Consider the following 17,570-nt stretch of genomic DNA (forward strand, 5'->3'; position numbering starts at 1 on the left):
GGAAAAAATATCGGGATATATATCGTATATCGATATTCAGCCTAAATATATCGGGATATGACTTTTTTTCCATATCGCCCAGCCCTAACACACACACGCACGCAGAGCCGTGGTAGAGACAGTAAAGTGAAGATAACTCACAGATTACTCGAGCTGAGGACAACTACGCTCGCTACTATAAGTGTAATAAAACCTTAGCGAGTAAAAAGCCAATACACCTGTTCAACAAGCATAAATATGTAAACAAATATGTACACAAGCACCCCGCGCTAGCTTGACTAATGGCGGCTTGTTACAAACAAACTAAAACTAAGTATGTATGTAGTCTTCTGTTTAGCTTAGTTTGCCATGTACCTTAAAATTAGGCAGATTCTTGTAAACTTACTGCTGGCTGAGACAAACCAGCCCCTCCTCCCTCTACCAGCAGTAACTTACCTGCAGGTGAATCACATCAGCAGCAGAGGGAGGAGGACAGAGGACAGGAAGAAGGACTGATACTGACTGACGTCTGTGTTCTTCATTCTTTCTAAACTTCACTGAGTATTTTTGATGTATTTGTTTTAGTGTATATGGTGTTTTTGTGTATATGATTTGTTTTATTAACATTTTAGATTTGTTTCCAGTGAGATTTTATTGAGTTTATATAGAGACTTTGCTGTTGCTGCTCTAGAAACAATATTTTGTTACATTTAAAATATTAATTTTATTTATCGCAAATCACATTGTCATCGCAGTTATCGCACATCGCAGACTGTCCTCATATCGCGCAGGCCTAACACACACATAAACCACATGAATCACACTCTCATTTGGTTTTTAATAACATTGCTGGAATTGAAATTGTGCTGCACTTGCAGTTTTTTTGGTCGGTGGGCAGAGCAGTAACACCAGATGATTTGTCATTGCGTTTCCATTTTTCTAACTGAGGGGTTAATTCCCAGTTGTGGGGAAATTAACATAAAGGACCATTTGCAGCCATCAATTCACCTTGGTGGAAAGGCCCAGTGGAAGCAGAGGCAGATGTGGAGGAGGTTGCCATGGTGACCACGGCGGAGGGGAGGGGTTTCCCTGAGGAGGTGAGAGACTTGCGGCCGCCCCTCTGTCCCACCGCATGACTCCCGCCGCTGTTCTTCTTGTTCTTCACCTCAGACGTCGCCTTCCCACCTTCTGCAGCCAACCCATCTTTGGAACTACCGCCAGAGAGAGTGGACGACACTTCTTGAAAGTTGGCGGTGGTGAAACGGGCCGTGCCGTCGTCCAGCCGCTTCTGTGAGGGTGCCGGCAGAGAGGTGACACCTCCCACTGAACTGCTGCTGTTGTAAGTCTGGAGGAGGAAGGTGAAAAGGGAGTGAGAACAATGAAAAATTATAGTTGAACGGAAAGGGAGGACAGGAACCACGAGAAGCACCGGAACAGGGAAATAAAAATTATCAAACGGTTTTGAAAGGGAGTACAAAAAATGGGAGAAAGGTCAGTGGGGAGGACAAGATGTGTGAGGGATACAGAAGAAGAGCAACAAAGGTTAATCAAGGTAAAGGAAAAAAAGTCAACCAGCCACCCCTGCTGTAATATTTAACTAGCCCAGCCACAATTCACCAAAGCAAAGGAGTGAGGAGTAGATGAGTGCCCTCACCTTGTCTGGGACCATGATGTTTGGAAGAATGAGTGAAGGCGACATGTCCATGGAGGTCTTCTTGTGTTTTGGTTTGTGCCTGTCCCTCTCCTTGTGTTTCTGAGCATTGAGAATAGGACAAAAAAGGAGAAACAGATCTTGAAGCTTCTTAAGACATGATACATGAAGAAGAGAAATAAAGACAAAGAGAGAAAAACAGACATCCTACAACCCATATTTTATAGCCCTCTGCATTTTAGATACATTGGGAAAATACTGAATATGGACATACTAGGCCATATACGCAAGTGTTCTGTGGAAGATTAAAGCCAAAGAGATGGCAAAAATAAACTAAGGTATTAGTTATTAGGATATAAGCACAAAAGAGGGAGAATGTATGTGTGTTTGGCTGACAGAAAGAGATGGAAAGAGAGAGCATTGCATTTCAAAGGCTCAGTCTGAGATGAAAGCTTGGAGATCTACAAACACAAAGAGAGAGATGGAAGAGAGATTAAAAAAAAGGGACAGGAGGCAACAGGAATTCAGCGCGCTGCAGTTTAGAGCAGTTTGTGTGTCTAAGTGCCTTGTGCCGAAGCGCACAAGGTCTCATCGTTTTATCCAATCATATCTTGCATCTTGGACGATCACAGCTCAATTTACACCCTTGCTATCACACGCGTGCCGCCACACTCTTCTCGCACCCCTGAGGTGGCGACTGGGTGCCAGTGCATTTACACCTCACATGCATGCCCCGCAACCTGACAACTCTCTGCACATACATACTGCTTGTATGTACGTGCAGGAGATCCTGAGAGACAACATGGGACTCAACATGCTTATAATGCTCAGTGTCATGACAACTCTGAAACACCAGAAACAGCCCCTCCCCCTTCTTCTCCCCCCAGGGTCTTGTTGGGGAGTGATTGTGTGGAGGCTGGTGACAGTTTAGCCAGACTTCCTCTATGAATGGCAGTTAACAGACATCATCAGGCAAATATCAGGAGATCCAGTAGCAGCAGCTCCACTATAACCTCTCTGCACATTGGCTTCCACTAATGCTAACGCTCTGGGGTTAAGAGACAAAGGTGGCAGAGTTCTGTTTGTGTGTGTATTTCTGGGTATAACTTGGAACTAAGGCTGCAACTAGCAATTATTTTCCTTTTTTTGTTTTCTGTTAAGTAACTTATTCCACCTTGCCTCATATTTTCTGTATCAGTTTGTTCCAGCTTTATTTTAAAGCTACATGATGTTTATACTGAGATTCACATATTGAATGGGAATATTCTAGATGTTTTGTGCATCATTTTATACACATTTCCACAAAAAGCTGACATATTTCGTATCTTTGGGAACGTTGGGATCCCCAACAGAAAGTAGAATTCTGAGAGTCTAAACAATGTTTGTTTGCACAGCATGAGTTTGTAATGACTGGCCTACTGGCGGGTTGCTGTTTGTTAAGGGGTTTTAACCCCCGGCGATAATTTATCAATTAATCAAGTAACAGTTTAGTCTATAAAATGTCAGAAAACAGTGAAAAATGCATTTCACAATCACATTTTCCCAGAGCCCAGGATGGTGTCTTCAAATTGCTTACTTTGTCAGACCAACAGTCGACAACCCAAAGATAATCTATTTGCAGTGATATAAAAACAGAAAAAAAAAACAGTAAGTTAGAACATTTAAGAGGCTGAAACTAGAAAATGTTTTCTCTTTTTGCATGATAAATTAGTTTCACGATTATCAAAATTGTTGTTGGTTAATTTTCTGTAGGGCTGTGCCCAAATCAGGATTTTCAGTTTACAGTCTGCCATGCTGTTGCTCCTGCATTTCTCTTCGTACAATGACACAGAAATAAAAAAAAAAGTGCTGCGGGTTGACTGAAACTATAGTGCCTACTTTGCTACAGAAAGCAGATAACCAAAGAGAAACATAGGATAGAGTGAGCGACTATCCAAAGTGAGACGGTTAACTTAAACGGCATCTACTGCAACAAAAAGCAGAGACGATGCTGGAGAAAAGCAGTGAGAGAGAGACGTAGAGGTCAATTCTTTGGGATTCCCTTGTTGTTTTTCATTAACATTCCAGAGGTAGGTGTTGATGGACAGAGGCTGAGCTGAGAGGGTCGGATAACACACACACACACACACACACAGTAGGACCCGAAGCACTGGGCGTGGGAAACATAACACACGCACAATGTAACCCTGACACACCCTTATCAATCAGGTCAATTGATTATACAGGCAGAGACAAAGCCTTTCAGCGTGTCCTTTCCCCTCTTTCTCTGTTGCTGACCATTAGCAGCCTGATCATTTGACATGTCCGAGTGGTCTTTGAGACTGTGTGGGGTAAATATAAGTGGTGGCAGAGGATGAGGGCCACGTCTATTTATCAACAAAATGCTAAGCAATGAGCAATACAACGGTGGGCTGAAATCCTCTCTGTCTACGTCAAATGCTGATCATGGGGCTCTGAACTGGGAAACTCACTATTCAGTAGATAAACACTATTCCTTATAACTGTCCTGAAAATATGTGCATGGAAATGTCTTTAGACTCTTGGTACACATAGGCATCTTGATTATTTTATCTTGAAACTAATTGGATTAAATTAGGACAATTATTTTCATTATCAATTCATCTGCCCTTTTATCCCCTTTTATGTATTGATCATTTTGTCAATACAATGACAGAACATAGTGAACAATACCCATAAATAACTACCAGAACCCAAGTTGACATCCTCAAATTGCTTGTTTTGCTCAACCAACAGTCCAAAAATATTCAACTTATAATCAAATAAAGAAAGAGAAAAGCTGCAAATCCTCACATCTGAGAGGCTGCAATCGGAGAATGTATGAATGCATTTTAGCTTAATGACGTTAAATAATTTTCTGTTAATTGACTACTCAATTGTTTCATCACTACATCGAATCAAAGTGCCTTTTGAACTGTACTTCTCCTTGCTGTAATGCGCATAGACAAGAAATTAAAATTCATTAAACGTAGCTATGTTACGTAACGACTAAAAGGCCCGCACCTGTTGTTTGTTGACTTGATACATGTATTTTAAATGCTTCACAAGTCAACGCAATGGCCTCAGGAGGAAGATGAGAGGGTGCAGACACAGAGGGGAGGAGGGCTGTGGAGAGGCGAGGGAGAGAGGGGGGGAAACGGAGGAACAGGAAGTAAGGGGGAAAATAATCCGCCCTGGCCTGGCCGGAATTCCCCTGTGCAGTTTCCTGCAGGATTTCTGACCAGCCATTGTGTGTATGTATGTGTGTGTAATTGTACTTGCAACATAGTGAGGACTGAAACACCTTTTTTACCTACAGAGTGAGGACATTTTTGGAAAGGGAGGACATTTTGGCTGGTCCTCACAACTTCACAGGGCTGCTTGAAGGTTAAGACTTGGTTTTAAAGGTTAGGTTAGAATTAGGTTAGGGTTAACATTTAGTTGTAGTGGTTAGGGTAAGGGGCTAGGGAATGCATTATGTCAATGACGGTCCTCACTCACAAAGATAGAAGTACACGGATGTGTGTGTGTGTGTTCCCTACAGGCCTTTTCTAAGCAGCCAGTGAGGGGGATCTTTTAGCCCATGCTGTAGTTTGACTGCATGGGCTAACATGAGGTGGGTATACAGCTGAGCCTCCAAACCACATAACAAATGCATGTGTGGACACACACACATCTGAGCCTACTGATCTCTGACCCTGGAATGTGGATGGAGAGAGAGTGAGAGAAAAGGGGGTACTCTAACTGATGCAAATAAGGCAGTATTAACAAAAGCCAGGGCAGAGAGGCTGAATAGTATGTGGACAAATACACACACATGCGCACACACGCACATGCACACAATCATCCTGAAGCTGGCATTGTTTGACACAATGACTACGTAGACAGATAAAACATGTTTAATGCTCAATTTGGATTCCACTAATTACTTCATGAACGAACACAATGAAAAATATTTTGTCTTCTTTCATGCATTCTATCAAAAACAATTAACTACAATTGAAAAAAAAGATGGAAAAGGGAACTCAAAGCATCCAAGTCTTTTTGGCACAGCATCGTTAACAAAATCTCTACTGAGCTGTCTGCACAAACACAGGTTTAAAAATAAATGCAACATCTCATCAGAACATGAGCATTTCATTCAGTGGAAGTGAAGCAATTATTTGTTACGTCATTCAGGTGACAAAAACAAGCTTGATGGAGGAGCTGACTTCCTGATTTCAGAACAGTAGAGCAGACCGCAGGGCCAAGAGAAACTTTCAAAATTCACCCATTCTTTCTTCCTTGCTCAACCGGAAAACACTAAGCTAACAAAATTCCATGGTGCATCTTCAGAAAAAAACACTATTTTCATTATTTATTAGAATTGTATTAATTTTATACTCATAATAATAATAATAATAATAATAATTACAATAGAGCTGATTTAAAAGATCTTTATCAGCTATATGCAGCCTAGACAAATTTCTATCTTTGGTACTTTCTATCAGATATCTATGTCAGTTGTTATACTGATGTGTTGTAAACTGATTTCACCCAAACATTGTTGCTGCAAGGCATCTGTATAAAACAGGCAGCTAATATGTTTGCAGTGGAGAATTTTTTTAATTGAAAGTTACAGCAGCCACTTGTAATACTTAAATTTTTGCTCAGTACTTTTATATTTGTATTCAATCACAGTTGGTTTATAATGTTGATACAGGCAATATTTTCTGCTAGTATGCACTATGCATTATGTAGAACAACATAAATATCAGGGATGACTGAGCAGAATTGTCAGCAAACAACTTGATTGAGAAGTCACTTAATACAACATTTTATTCTTGTCAGATAAAGATTATGTTATGATTCACATTTGTAAAACAACAACAGAGAAAGTGTTTGTTTCTTGTTTCTGAGGTGGTCTGGACCAAGTTTCCCTTCACTAAAATATTTTCACTTACAGTTGCACACACGCACACACACAAGTATGTCAAGTACTTGTTCTCGCTTGTTTTATCTAATGAGGGTCCTTTGCTGCAATGCACTTTGAGACAATCCTGCTTGCTATATGTGCTTGATAAAGCTGACTTCACACACACGCACGCACACGCACGCACACACACACACACACACACACACACACACACAATACTTGGATCCTGTAAACTCTTCACAGTGATTCTTACTTAAGAAGGAAGTGAGGATGGATGCATTTTCTGCAAGTTCTGTCCAAACAGGGCACATTGTTGGAGATTGTGGTGGGAAGAATCAATGACACTGAACAGAAAACTCTATGCTCTCTCGCTTTAGCACATTATATTGGGCTATAGTGGGTTCAATATTTCTGCCTACCTATTATACTCTAAAACAGGCCTGAAAAGGTTAGAGATGTAGTATCAACCATCAGAAATGTTCATGACTTCTTTAACATGCTGCTTTTTTGGGAGAATGATAGGTTTAATTCAATTGCAGGTGAACAGATCAAATTCAGTTCGGTACACATGACAAAAAACAAAACAGACACCTTCTGTAAATTCAGATTTTTCACAGCCTGTGATTACATGTTCTGCTAACAGCTGTGACTGATTAAGCCACACTAATCAGAGCTGCGATTACTGGTGGGTGTAGGTGGGCTGCAGTCATACTAGCAGCTAAAAAACAATCCAAATGCAACTGCTGCTGGGTTTATAAAATGCGATTTCTGCACTCACTTGAACATCAAATTAAAAGGACCTCTGTGATTTTAAAGGTGTTGTTTAGTAAAACTGATGGACACATTGATGTGTTTTGAGCTGGGACAAATTTGTACACTCCCAACTGTCAAGATAGTACGCTCAAATCAAGAACATCTAAAGCATAGCTTTAGCGTTTTTCTTCATGAAAATATTTATTACAATTTAAATAAAGATACCAAATGCATTACTTTCAAGGCCATCCATCCATTTCAATCTTATTTTTCTCAAATCAATTGACTTAACATATGTTCAAGACCCAAGGTAGACATTCGTTGCTGTTTTGGTTATTTGTCAACATATAATATCTTAAGGTATGATAGCTTAGAGAGCCCTAAAAATATTGTCCGACTTTGTTGTGAACATGAACACACACCTCTTTTTCTATTTGTCTTGTTAATTTAAACTTAATAGTCTTCTGACACTCCACTTCTTATAAATAATGCCCTGCCAATATATTCAAAGAATGTCTCCATAAATGCTCATTATGGAGCCATTACAAGAGCCACTGAAAATTATTAGTGATCAATGTTTTTACTGCATATTTGCCTGTCCCTCCACAGTGTGAGCATGTAACAGTGAGGGCGTATGTTTCTGGTGGAGTCACAGTCGTGGGTTGGAGGCATAGAATGGGTAAGATCTGAGGGCTGTCTTACCTTCTTGTCCTCGTCTGGGGGTCTATCCATACACTGAGTGGAAGAGTCACTTAAGCTTTGAGACCTACTACCACGGCCCCTGCGCCTTCGCTAAAAGGTAAAGAGGAACTCCAAGTTACTGGATGAAGTCCAAAGAAAAGAGGCTAAAATTAGACCAAAAAAAAGAACTCTTATATAAAAAAATAAACAAAACTCAAACTAAAAAAGGCTGACTGAACTCAAGGATACAAAAGTCAAAAAACAGTCAAAAAACATTGTCACGAGCATTAGTTAGGAAAGTGGTGGTTACAGGAGTAATCTTATTGGTCACTACTGAATAACATATGCATGGTGGCACTGGCAGTAGGTTTTTAGACCAAAAATACATTATACCCCCACTGTAAAAAATACCATTCCTTTTCCAACTTTCATTGACCAATGTAACCATCAGGCAAAGTCATTCAAGTGTAGAACAACCATTAATACTAGAAAAAACAAATCAGGATTGAGGGCAACAGTAAAACCCCTCACTCCCATAAGTTGTGTTTTATTGTTGTAAAACTTCTGTGCAAAACTAGGATCTAAAGAGGCATCATGGGACTCTTTTGAGGGGTCTTTGAGGGTTATTGATCTCAGCCCAAGCCAGCTTGGTCTTGCTCATGGTTCTGTTGCCATGGGGATAAACAACTACACCCTCAAATTACAGCCATATTACCTCCAGGCATAGATCAAGGCTTATGTTTATCCTGTAAATAATATCTATTCAAAAGTACAGATCTATGACCAGAGACTGTTTCTTTTGGCATTTCATGTAAAACTGGCTCTCCGAGGCAACCTGGTGCACCATGGGATAAATCCTCCTCTTCTGGCCTCACATACAGCTCATTGTCTGAGTCACATGGCAATCTCTTCCCTTTAAAAGTCTAAATCTGGTTTCCATGCTGCCATACTGTAAGTTAACACGTACTAAAACGTTCCGAATTTACTGCTCCTAAAGAACACTAAAAACCTCTTCTTAAACACTAGATTATCATTCCACCTTAAAGACAAGCCTAAAAAAGAAAAACATATTGTATTTGCGAAAAAGGTTAGCAGAATTACCATTCCCCAGGGACAGACTTTCAGCTTTGTTACACTTTCAATACAATGAATACAACTTAACTGCGCCATAAACATGTTTTTACTGCCAAAGACCAGTTGCTTTGGAAGAACAGCTAGTGACAGAAAGTTATGCAACAAGGTTTGCCAATCACTGTCACAGAAGATGCTTGAAACCAAATGCATCTGTATGCCAACAACGGATGATTGTAGATGATTGTAAAAGTAAAGCAGATGACTCAAAGAGCGCATTTACACTCCTTAGAAATGGGGAACAATATTCATACATAGTCTTGATTAAATCTCTAGCCAAGAAAGAAATTTCACTGTAGTCCAGACTAAACAAGGACAATCTAAGTTTGAAATTAGATTTGGATAGTCCAGTCAAATACCATATGTTGCTAACATGCTGTAAACATCCATCAAGTGGTATTTTATGAAACCCACTCTGCTAACAACATTGCTTTCCTCATTATTGATTCCCTCTCATACATTCCTGTCATCCATACAATCCCATTTTAATGACATTATGCCCCAGTATCCAAAATCAATATAACAGCATGAGTCTTTCCATCAGCGTTTGTTAACATTGCAAAATGTCATCGGTGTGTGTGTGTGTGTGTGTATAGACACTGTAAAGCCTGTCCTGTGTTTCCATCCTACCACTGTTCCAGAAATCATAATAATCAAGTCACGTTCCTGCTTTTCATATTTGCGTCCCTCCCCCAACTGACGCGAGTGTGTACATGCATACATGTGTATACCTTGTGATAGGTTGTTAACTATTGGAGAGGAATCGGGAACACAACAGGATGTCTCTTCAGTGAATGTGTGTGCTGAGAACACAATTCCTCTGCATATCCACTTGTTGGATTTGTGTGATGATAAGCCTATCGTTTTCATTCTTCTCGTATCTGACTGAATTTTGCAATAAACAATTGCTAGCTATTCACCTATCAGGTTTGCATAATGCTGGCTACGTAGTCAGAGCAAGGCTAACAGACTACAAAAGAGGAGGTAAGACTGCGATCATGGACAAGAAATCAGTAAACTGTCATTTAGGAGTGAATGCCAATTGTATATCAAGCAAATGTACAGACTAAAGAGACTTGTTTTTCTCTCTTCTTTAGGTTAGCCTTAATGCTCTTTTAAATCATATTAAATCATTATACTTTGTAATCGTATACTGTCTAGAAAGAGACAGCATTAAACTGACACTGCAACCTTTTATTGAAACCATGTGTCCAATTTATGTAAAGCAGCACAAAAGCTACTACTAAACCTGATGACCAAATAATAAAAGCTAATTGACAGGACAAGTCAGTTGGAAACCTAAGAAATAAATCACTGAAATGTTATTTTCCAAACAATCTGAAATACATAAATAATGATTAAACCTGATTAGCATTGTTTGACCTTAACAGTGAAAACCAGGCTCAGAATACCCAGTCTAGCACCTGCAAATCCAACCCGCTGTGCCCCTCTGTAGTACCAATACACAAGGAAGTGGAGGGCACGATGAGCCACTGTTTGAGAGATTAGAGGGATAAGGAAGGTAGGAGGAATAAAAGTAGATGGAAAGCGGTAAATGGAGGGAAAAGGACAGGTGGAAGAGAGGCAAGCAGTTGGAGGATGGATTCATTGGTCCAGTGAAATAGGAAGCATAAGGGGGAGAAAGATAGATGGAGGAAAAGGGGGCAGAGGCCAACAGAGACCGGAAGCTGACTAAAGGAGGGAAAGGGCCGAGCAGGAAAGAGACACCAACAACGGAGGAAAGGTTGGAAAAAAGATGGAGAGGCTGAGAAAAGAGCAGAGTAGTACTGAGGAGAAAGACTAAGGGAAGTAGAGAAAGAAGAAAAAGAAATGGGAAGAAGTGATGGAAGGTCATCTCTCTGTGGCAGCAGACAGGTGCAAAGTCATTCACAAGATGAAAGGTTTTTCTCAGTGTGTTACGGGTAAACCAATATGTGTGTGTGTGTGTGTGTGTTACATCTACATAGTCATCCGTGCTTGTAGTTAGTGGAACAAAAAAAACCCCAAATAAATCCAAATTGTTAATAGACACGCAACCTTCAAGACTCTCTCATGCATATACATATAATCACATGCAACAAACACTGTGGCAGCTGCAAGCCCGCAATACACACACCAGTCTTTCAGAGTCAGAGGGCTTTCATACTTAAATAAAACTGAGAACAATGCTCAGTTCTGGGGGACAGAGTGTGTATGCATGTGTCTAATACAAGCTAGTGAGCGAGACTTGTCATGTACCAAGGACAAATGTCAAATTGTACGTTTATACTATCATATTTACAAAAACACTAGCTCCTCAGTTACCTGGTACAGTGAATGATTAATCACCTTAACCTTAATATCAAATCAAAATACAAAAAAAATTAATTTGTCCTCATATGTGCGGAAATAGGTTAAGGCTACAAATACATTTTTTAGTTAAGAGGAATGACAGTGATGTGGGAAGTTGTGGTTTAGAGCATCAAAAGACATGCTATCTGTGGAATGTGACAAAAATATGAGAGGACACTTACCAATTTGCTGTGGTGGTATTTGCAATATCCACAGTACTTGACATTGTCTGCGTCTGATCCTTGTTCCTCACATAACAACCCCGCAAACTGGGCACTGTGGCAGAGAGTAGTGTAAAGGACATTAAAGGGATGTGAAAAAAAGACAAGAGAAAACTTTTCAACATTTATGTGTAACATTGTAGCACAATAAGTATCATTGTACCAACAAGTGCTGAACATGAAACAATATGATTTGTACACAAGGAAGCAGAAAAAGAGGTTTGGCCACTCTAAACCAGGCTATGTTGTCTCATGTTGGCAGTATTAACATGTGAAAAAAGTTATTATCCTACAGAACTTCTATTTTTTCTAAGCAGTGGAACCACTGGACGGCATGAAAATCTTAATATCCACAATGTCTAAAAGGTTTTGCTATTATAATACTCAACAGTATATCAAATCTACAAGTCTTGAGTTTGAGTGAAGAACTGAAGAAACCATCTACTTCTTTGTCACTGTGAGGTTAATGTGATGTGAATAGGTCTCACCATGTGACATGGAAGGCCTGCCTGCAGCCATGTTTGTTGCAGGTCATACAGGCTCCACAGGCTGCTTTACTCTCTCTGCCCTGGTCCTCACAGATATAACATGTCTACACACACACACACACACACACACACACACACACAGAGTTAAGAGAACCATTTTAATTTAAAAACAGACCCTTCTCATAATTACACTGTAGATGGGATTTTGTGACATGTCTAAATGCATAGATACATTTTGTTACCTTGTTATAGCGCTCATGTGGCACAGACTGGAGTACTATGGGCTCCATAGTTGAGACATTGGCGAATTCCACTTCCGGTATGTAAAGGGCACAAACCACATGGGCCCAGCCTGCAAAGACACACAGAAAACAATCATCAACCTCTGCACATATATGACAGCAAAAGGTAGCTTGTGGCAGCATTTCAGAGTTTATATGAAGATTTATAAACCATCTGCAAAGGTCTTGAATAGTAATAAAAGTGTGCAGAAATGATGTTTGTTATCCACTTTTTTGATTTGTTGGATGCAAGTTTTACTAATGTGGCAAAACTCTGTGTTGGAAATTTGAGGCAGGAGGGACGACTGATAACACGAAGAATGCAATATTGCTCCATACATCGCCTACAGAATTTTATCACCTGGGTAAAAAAAAAAAAAAAAAAAAAAAAAAAAAAAAAGCCTTTTCCTGCATATTCTTTAGAGCTGTAACTCATAACACAGACTCTAAAAAATGTGAAGTCTCTACTAAATGCATAACTGACTTTGCTACGCTTCTGTGTTTGGTCCAGTTTATTAGGGTGACGGGAACTGCCTTTTAAACTCTGCAGCGGATTAAACAACCAAACCAAGACAGCCGATGATGGTCACCTTCTCACCCATCATGTTGCACTACATGATACACCTGCACAGGGTAACTGAAGTCTACAAAGGCCAGTACAGTTATGATGAATGCTCATGTCCAGGTATTTCCTTCTAAGCTTTTGTGACCATTAATGAAGAGCATAAGCCTTCAGACTTTAGTTTCCTGTCAATGGATGAAACTTTGCAACTTTTGTTGGGGTTTTTTTTGTCAATGTGAAACCAAAATGGACCAGTCCAAAATGCAACAATGGATAATTCTTCTTTGGCCCAAACCAAGAGAACCAAAAAACCTAAATGTGGTCTGGACTCATCATTAATATGCCAAATTACAGTTTTGGTTAAACTCACATATTAAAAACAAAAAAATGAGTTAAACTTTGAAATGCTGAATCTTAAATGTTAATTTGCAAACTGGTGGTTAATCTATTTAAGTAGCCGTTTATTCAGCCCTAACACACACACACACACACACACACACACACACACACAGCTGCCTGTCAGTGAAGACAAACGGTAGAATGACAGTGGGGCATGGTGGAGTGGCAGCAGAATTGACGATGAACTGAGGAGCAGCAGAAAGAGGTCAACAGGAGGTCAAATAGAGGTGGGAGTCTCCTGCCACACTGGAGGTGACTGTTTTTCCCCATAGCGGAAACAAAAACAGGCTTAAACTTACAGTTGAACCCCTGACCTGCCTTTGACCTGGTGAGCGGGACAGGGGGAGGAGGGCAGAGGGCGGGACAGAGGGGAGGCGGCGGGTGTAAAATGGGTGCATGTTGTTGTTTTGAAGTCCCTCCAAGAATCTGGAAGAGGCCTATAAAACAGGACTATAAAAGCAGCACAGCCTTCCTCTTCAAACTAAGCATTCATTCTTTTACACTTCAAGAAGTTATCAAAGTCTAACGTGTTGAGACAATTAGCTTAAATTTCGTTGATAACAAATCAGTGTGTTATGATTTCAAATAAACAACAAATGAGGCAAAAGGCTGTCAGTTCTTGATAATGGCTTTATGAGCTTCTGTGGTAAACCACGGTAAAACCATGACACCAACACCAGGTAAAAAACAGGACTAACTTCAGTTCATGTTGTCCTTACTGTAGCAGGTAATGGACTGCATGTACAGTGAAACCACATCAGTACAATGAAGAATATGCTCAAAAGTGAGAGTACCTAATTTAAATGTTTCATACTGCTGCCACGTATCTAATATTTCTTAGCAGTGACTTGTAGGAAGTGAACCTGTTGTTGATTTGCTAGTGTTTGATTTGTTTCCATCAAAACTCCTTAAAATATATGGATGTGACAGATCAACTTTGTTATCATCTTTACACTTCTGATATAATGAGAGCACCAATATTTACTGGGTATCTACAACTAAAGAAAACAAAAAAGAAGCCAGGACAAGCAGCTGTAAACTCTCTCTCTCTCTCATATGTTAAGATGCTGGATCAAATACCCATTTCAGACTAATACCTTTGCTCTGCTTTATCACTGTCCCACCTGAAATAACAGCAACTATCACACAGATCAACAAGTGAAGAGGAGCTGACAAGAGCAGAGAAACGGACGGTAGGGGAAGGAGATGGTGCGAGAAAAATGGGAGGAAAAAGAGAGGGAGAGAGGGGTCATGGGAAGGGTAAAATAAAAGAGAAAGTAGTAAAACGGTGTGTGTTAGTGTTGTCCTGATGCCTCCCTGCAGGCCTGGACACAATCCCACAGCTGTGCCTCTCTCTCTGACTGACTCAAACACACACACACACACAGAATATTTACAGTCTCCACCAAGCTGACCTCCCAATGAACCCAGAGAGGAGACTCCTCACAGGCCATGCACTATACCCATCCTGGCCCGCCCCCTCATAAACATACACACACACACACACTCATAAAACATGGACTGGCAAGGATGGTAGAGAGAGGCAGCACACACAACAAACAGCAACATAACTCTCCCAGCACGCTCACACCCCTTAAACTTGCCGGTGACATGCAATTAATGACAAAATACACAAGAGGCTCACCACAGATGTGGGTGTGTATGTGTGTATGTATGTATGTATGCAGCTGAGAGGGATTCTACCTCCGTTGTCTGTCCTCTTGAGGGCTCCATCTTTGTGGGGACACAGCTCACATCTCTGTGGGTAAAGAAGAAATACCAGGTCAGAAACAACCGGTCAGCCTCATCTACTTAGAGTGAGGTAAACACAGAAGTAGAAGAATCATAACAGTTCGACTCTATAGGTTAATTTGATTCAGACCCCTCAATTCAGGTAAGGCGATAGATGCTTTATCTGGCAAATTTGAGATTGAAAAATAAGGATCAGTGGCCATTATTTATCTTTCTTCCATTAAAATAATGCTTTGCAGGAAGTTGAGTACTTCATTACATGCATTTTTCCATTTTCATGAAGGCACTCGTCAATCAGAAAATCACAAATTTTGTGTTATGTTATGACTGTTAACTTTGCACACAATGCAATACTTTGTGAATACACACATATAATTAAATGCTCCTTTTAAATACTTTTGCAGGAGTATATTTTTATCATCTTTAAAGGAACACCTCACCCATATTTTGTATTTGTCAGTTGCACAGCCTGGAATTCAGGACAAACAAGTTTCTACAAAGATTCACAACAACTTTGCTGCTTTTCAGCTTTGCAACATTCAAAGCATTTACATGTACTTAAGTGACCTTGTTAATGTCAGATTCCTGCCCTAAACTCATTTCTTAAACGCCATGTAAATGGAAACCTAGTTTCTCAGGTTAAGAAGGTTAGAGGAAAACCTAGTTATCCTGCTAAATTTCTGCTAGAGAAACTTTGCCCTGTGCGCACACATGAATACAGCAAGTACACACATCATTCCTAGCACCTGTATCAACAACTACGTAAGTAAATCTTGCCCTGACAAAATCTCAGCAGGTCCTTAGAAGTTTGCTGAGGTCATATTAAGTTGAAACTCGGCAAGCCGTTCCAGTTTCACAAAAAGAACACGTAAATATGGAAGCTCTTTGGTCCAATTCACGGGTGCTGTAGCAGTTGCTGGAAATTCAGTACTTTCCAGGACTGCGTTCCTGCCTGGGCAGCAACATTTTCATGTGCTGTTATGATGCAGACTAGATAGCTTAATGTTTGCACACCATAGTATACCACACACAACAAATGGTATTTGGTACAGTTGGTAAACTGGCCAGACTCAACCAGCATTTATCATAATCTTCTATAGAGCTTTTCAATCAGGATTTAAAATCATTTGATGAAATATGATGGTAACTGGTACAGAATACAGATCGTGGGCTGACAGGCAGGCTAAGGTCAAAGGACAGCGGAGATTGCACATGCCACAGTAAATCCTGCCAGTGCAGGCGGTTGCTCCACAAAAAAGTGGCAGTAGCAGGCAGCTTCTGCCAAGCTGTATAAAGATTTAAGATGAAACAATAGACATGGTTGGCTAAACAACACAAGCAAGCTTTCAAGTCTCACTTGTGGGTTAAACAATGATACTATTGCTCTGTGATAAATAGTGTCATTTAGTACAATACAATTCACAAACAAAACTGACCCCAAAACACTAGTGCATGTTATTTTCACATGTGAAAGCAGTGTCTGAAATTAACTTTTTGACTCACCGGCCAAGGGGACTGGTAGATGAAAAAAATCCACGGGCCAAGCATATTGAAACAGACACACTGATGATACAAGACCTAACATGGCACTATTTTCTTGGCACATTTATAAATGATAGCACTGTTCAAGGGCATGAGGTCCACCATCTTTGCCAGACAGTCCTGTGATTCCAGGAGTTCACTCATAAATGATAAACGAATAGATAGATTGCGTGACTCACCACACGGGCTGCTCTCTCCTGAGATTCACACTTTCTGCAGAACCAAGGACCGGTGGGCACCTGCACGATGCCATAGCAGGCTGAAGAAAGACAAGGGGAAATTAAAGTAAGTCATCACAACCACAACAAAAAGACTACATTTTATACCACATTTACACAGTGATGATGAAACCATACCAAGCCTAATGACACTTAACACAAATATCACACTATCTCCACTTCTGACTATTTTTTACACATGCCAGAAGGCAAACTTGTGACTAAACTGGTTTGAATGCCGAACTGAACAGTGTTTTGATTTGACAGACTGCTGAACACTGCTGTTGTTTTACATCACTCTACTGACAGCTGACATAGCTTGCCAGCGCTACAAAATATTTTAAGCCCCTGGGACAATGGCAGAATCACCGGTAAACCATTGTTAATGTCAACACACATAGGCATCAATGATGATTGTTTGCTTTACGTTAATGTTGCCAAGCGTGTTGCACGACACATAAAGAGGCTGCAATCAATAAAATACAATCTTTACTTGATCTCCTTCACACATTTTTATGAAAAAAGTAAAAGAAAGGTTGTCAGAGATGATATGAGAATACTCACAATAACAGGTAGAAGTTCCATTTTTATTTTACTCAGTGCTGTGTGGATGATGCATGAACAGGGCCATAAGGCCGGAGAGGACTTGGTTGCTATTGATATCTCTTT

At 40.2% G+C, this 17,570-nt stretch overlaps 1 protein-coding gene across 8 annotated transcripts in view; it reads right to left on the reverse strand.

The window, feature by feature from the left end:
- Nucleotides 1–17,570, reverse strand: part of mllt10 (MLLT10 histone lysine methyltransferase DOT1L cofactor) — a 48,257-nt gene that overhangs the window by 26,770 nt on the left and 3,917 nt on the right. For 7 of the 8 annotated variants that reach the window (XM_044175838.1, XM_044175839.1, XM_044175840.1 and 4 more), the window contains 8 exons: nucleotides 16,863–16,942; nucleotides 15,094–15,148; nucleotides 12,390–12,499; nucleotides 12,148–12,251; nucleotides 11,621–11,714; nucleotides 7,998–8,087; nucleotides 1,634–1,732; nucleotides 988–1,324 (listed from right to left, as the gene is read on the reverse strand). In XM_044175838.1, the coding sequence (XP_044031773.1) occupies nucleotides 988–1,324; nucleotides 1,634–1,732; nucleotides 7,998–8,087; nucleotides 11,621–11,714; nucleotides 12,148–12,251; nucleotides 12,390–12,499; nucleotides 15,094–15,148; nucleotides 16,863–16,942 (969 nt within the window). The remainder of the gene's footprint in view (nucleotides 1–987; nucleotides 1,325–1,633; nucleotides 1,733–7,997; nucleotides 8,088–11,620; nucleotides 11,715–12,147; nucleotides 12,252–12,389; nucleotides 12,500–15,093; nucleotides 15,149–16,862; nucleotides 16,943–17,570) is intronic. The other variant, XM_044175837.1, reaches the window with a different exon arrangement.

The sequence above is a fragment of the Siniperca chuatsi genome, linkage group LG19 (assembly GCF_020085105.1).
Source record: "Siniperca chuatsi isolate FFG_IHB_CAS linkage group LG19, ASM2008510v1, whole genome shotgun sequence".
In the NCBI taxonomy this organism is placed as follows: Eukaryota; Metazoa; Chordata; class Actinopteri; order Centrarchiformes; family Sinipercidae; genus Siniperca; species Siniperca chuatsi.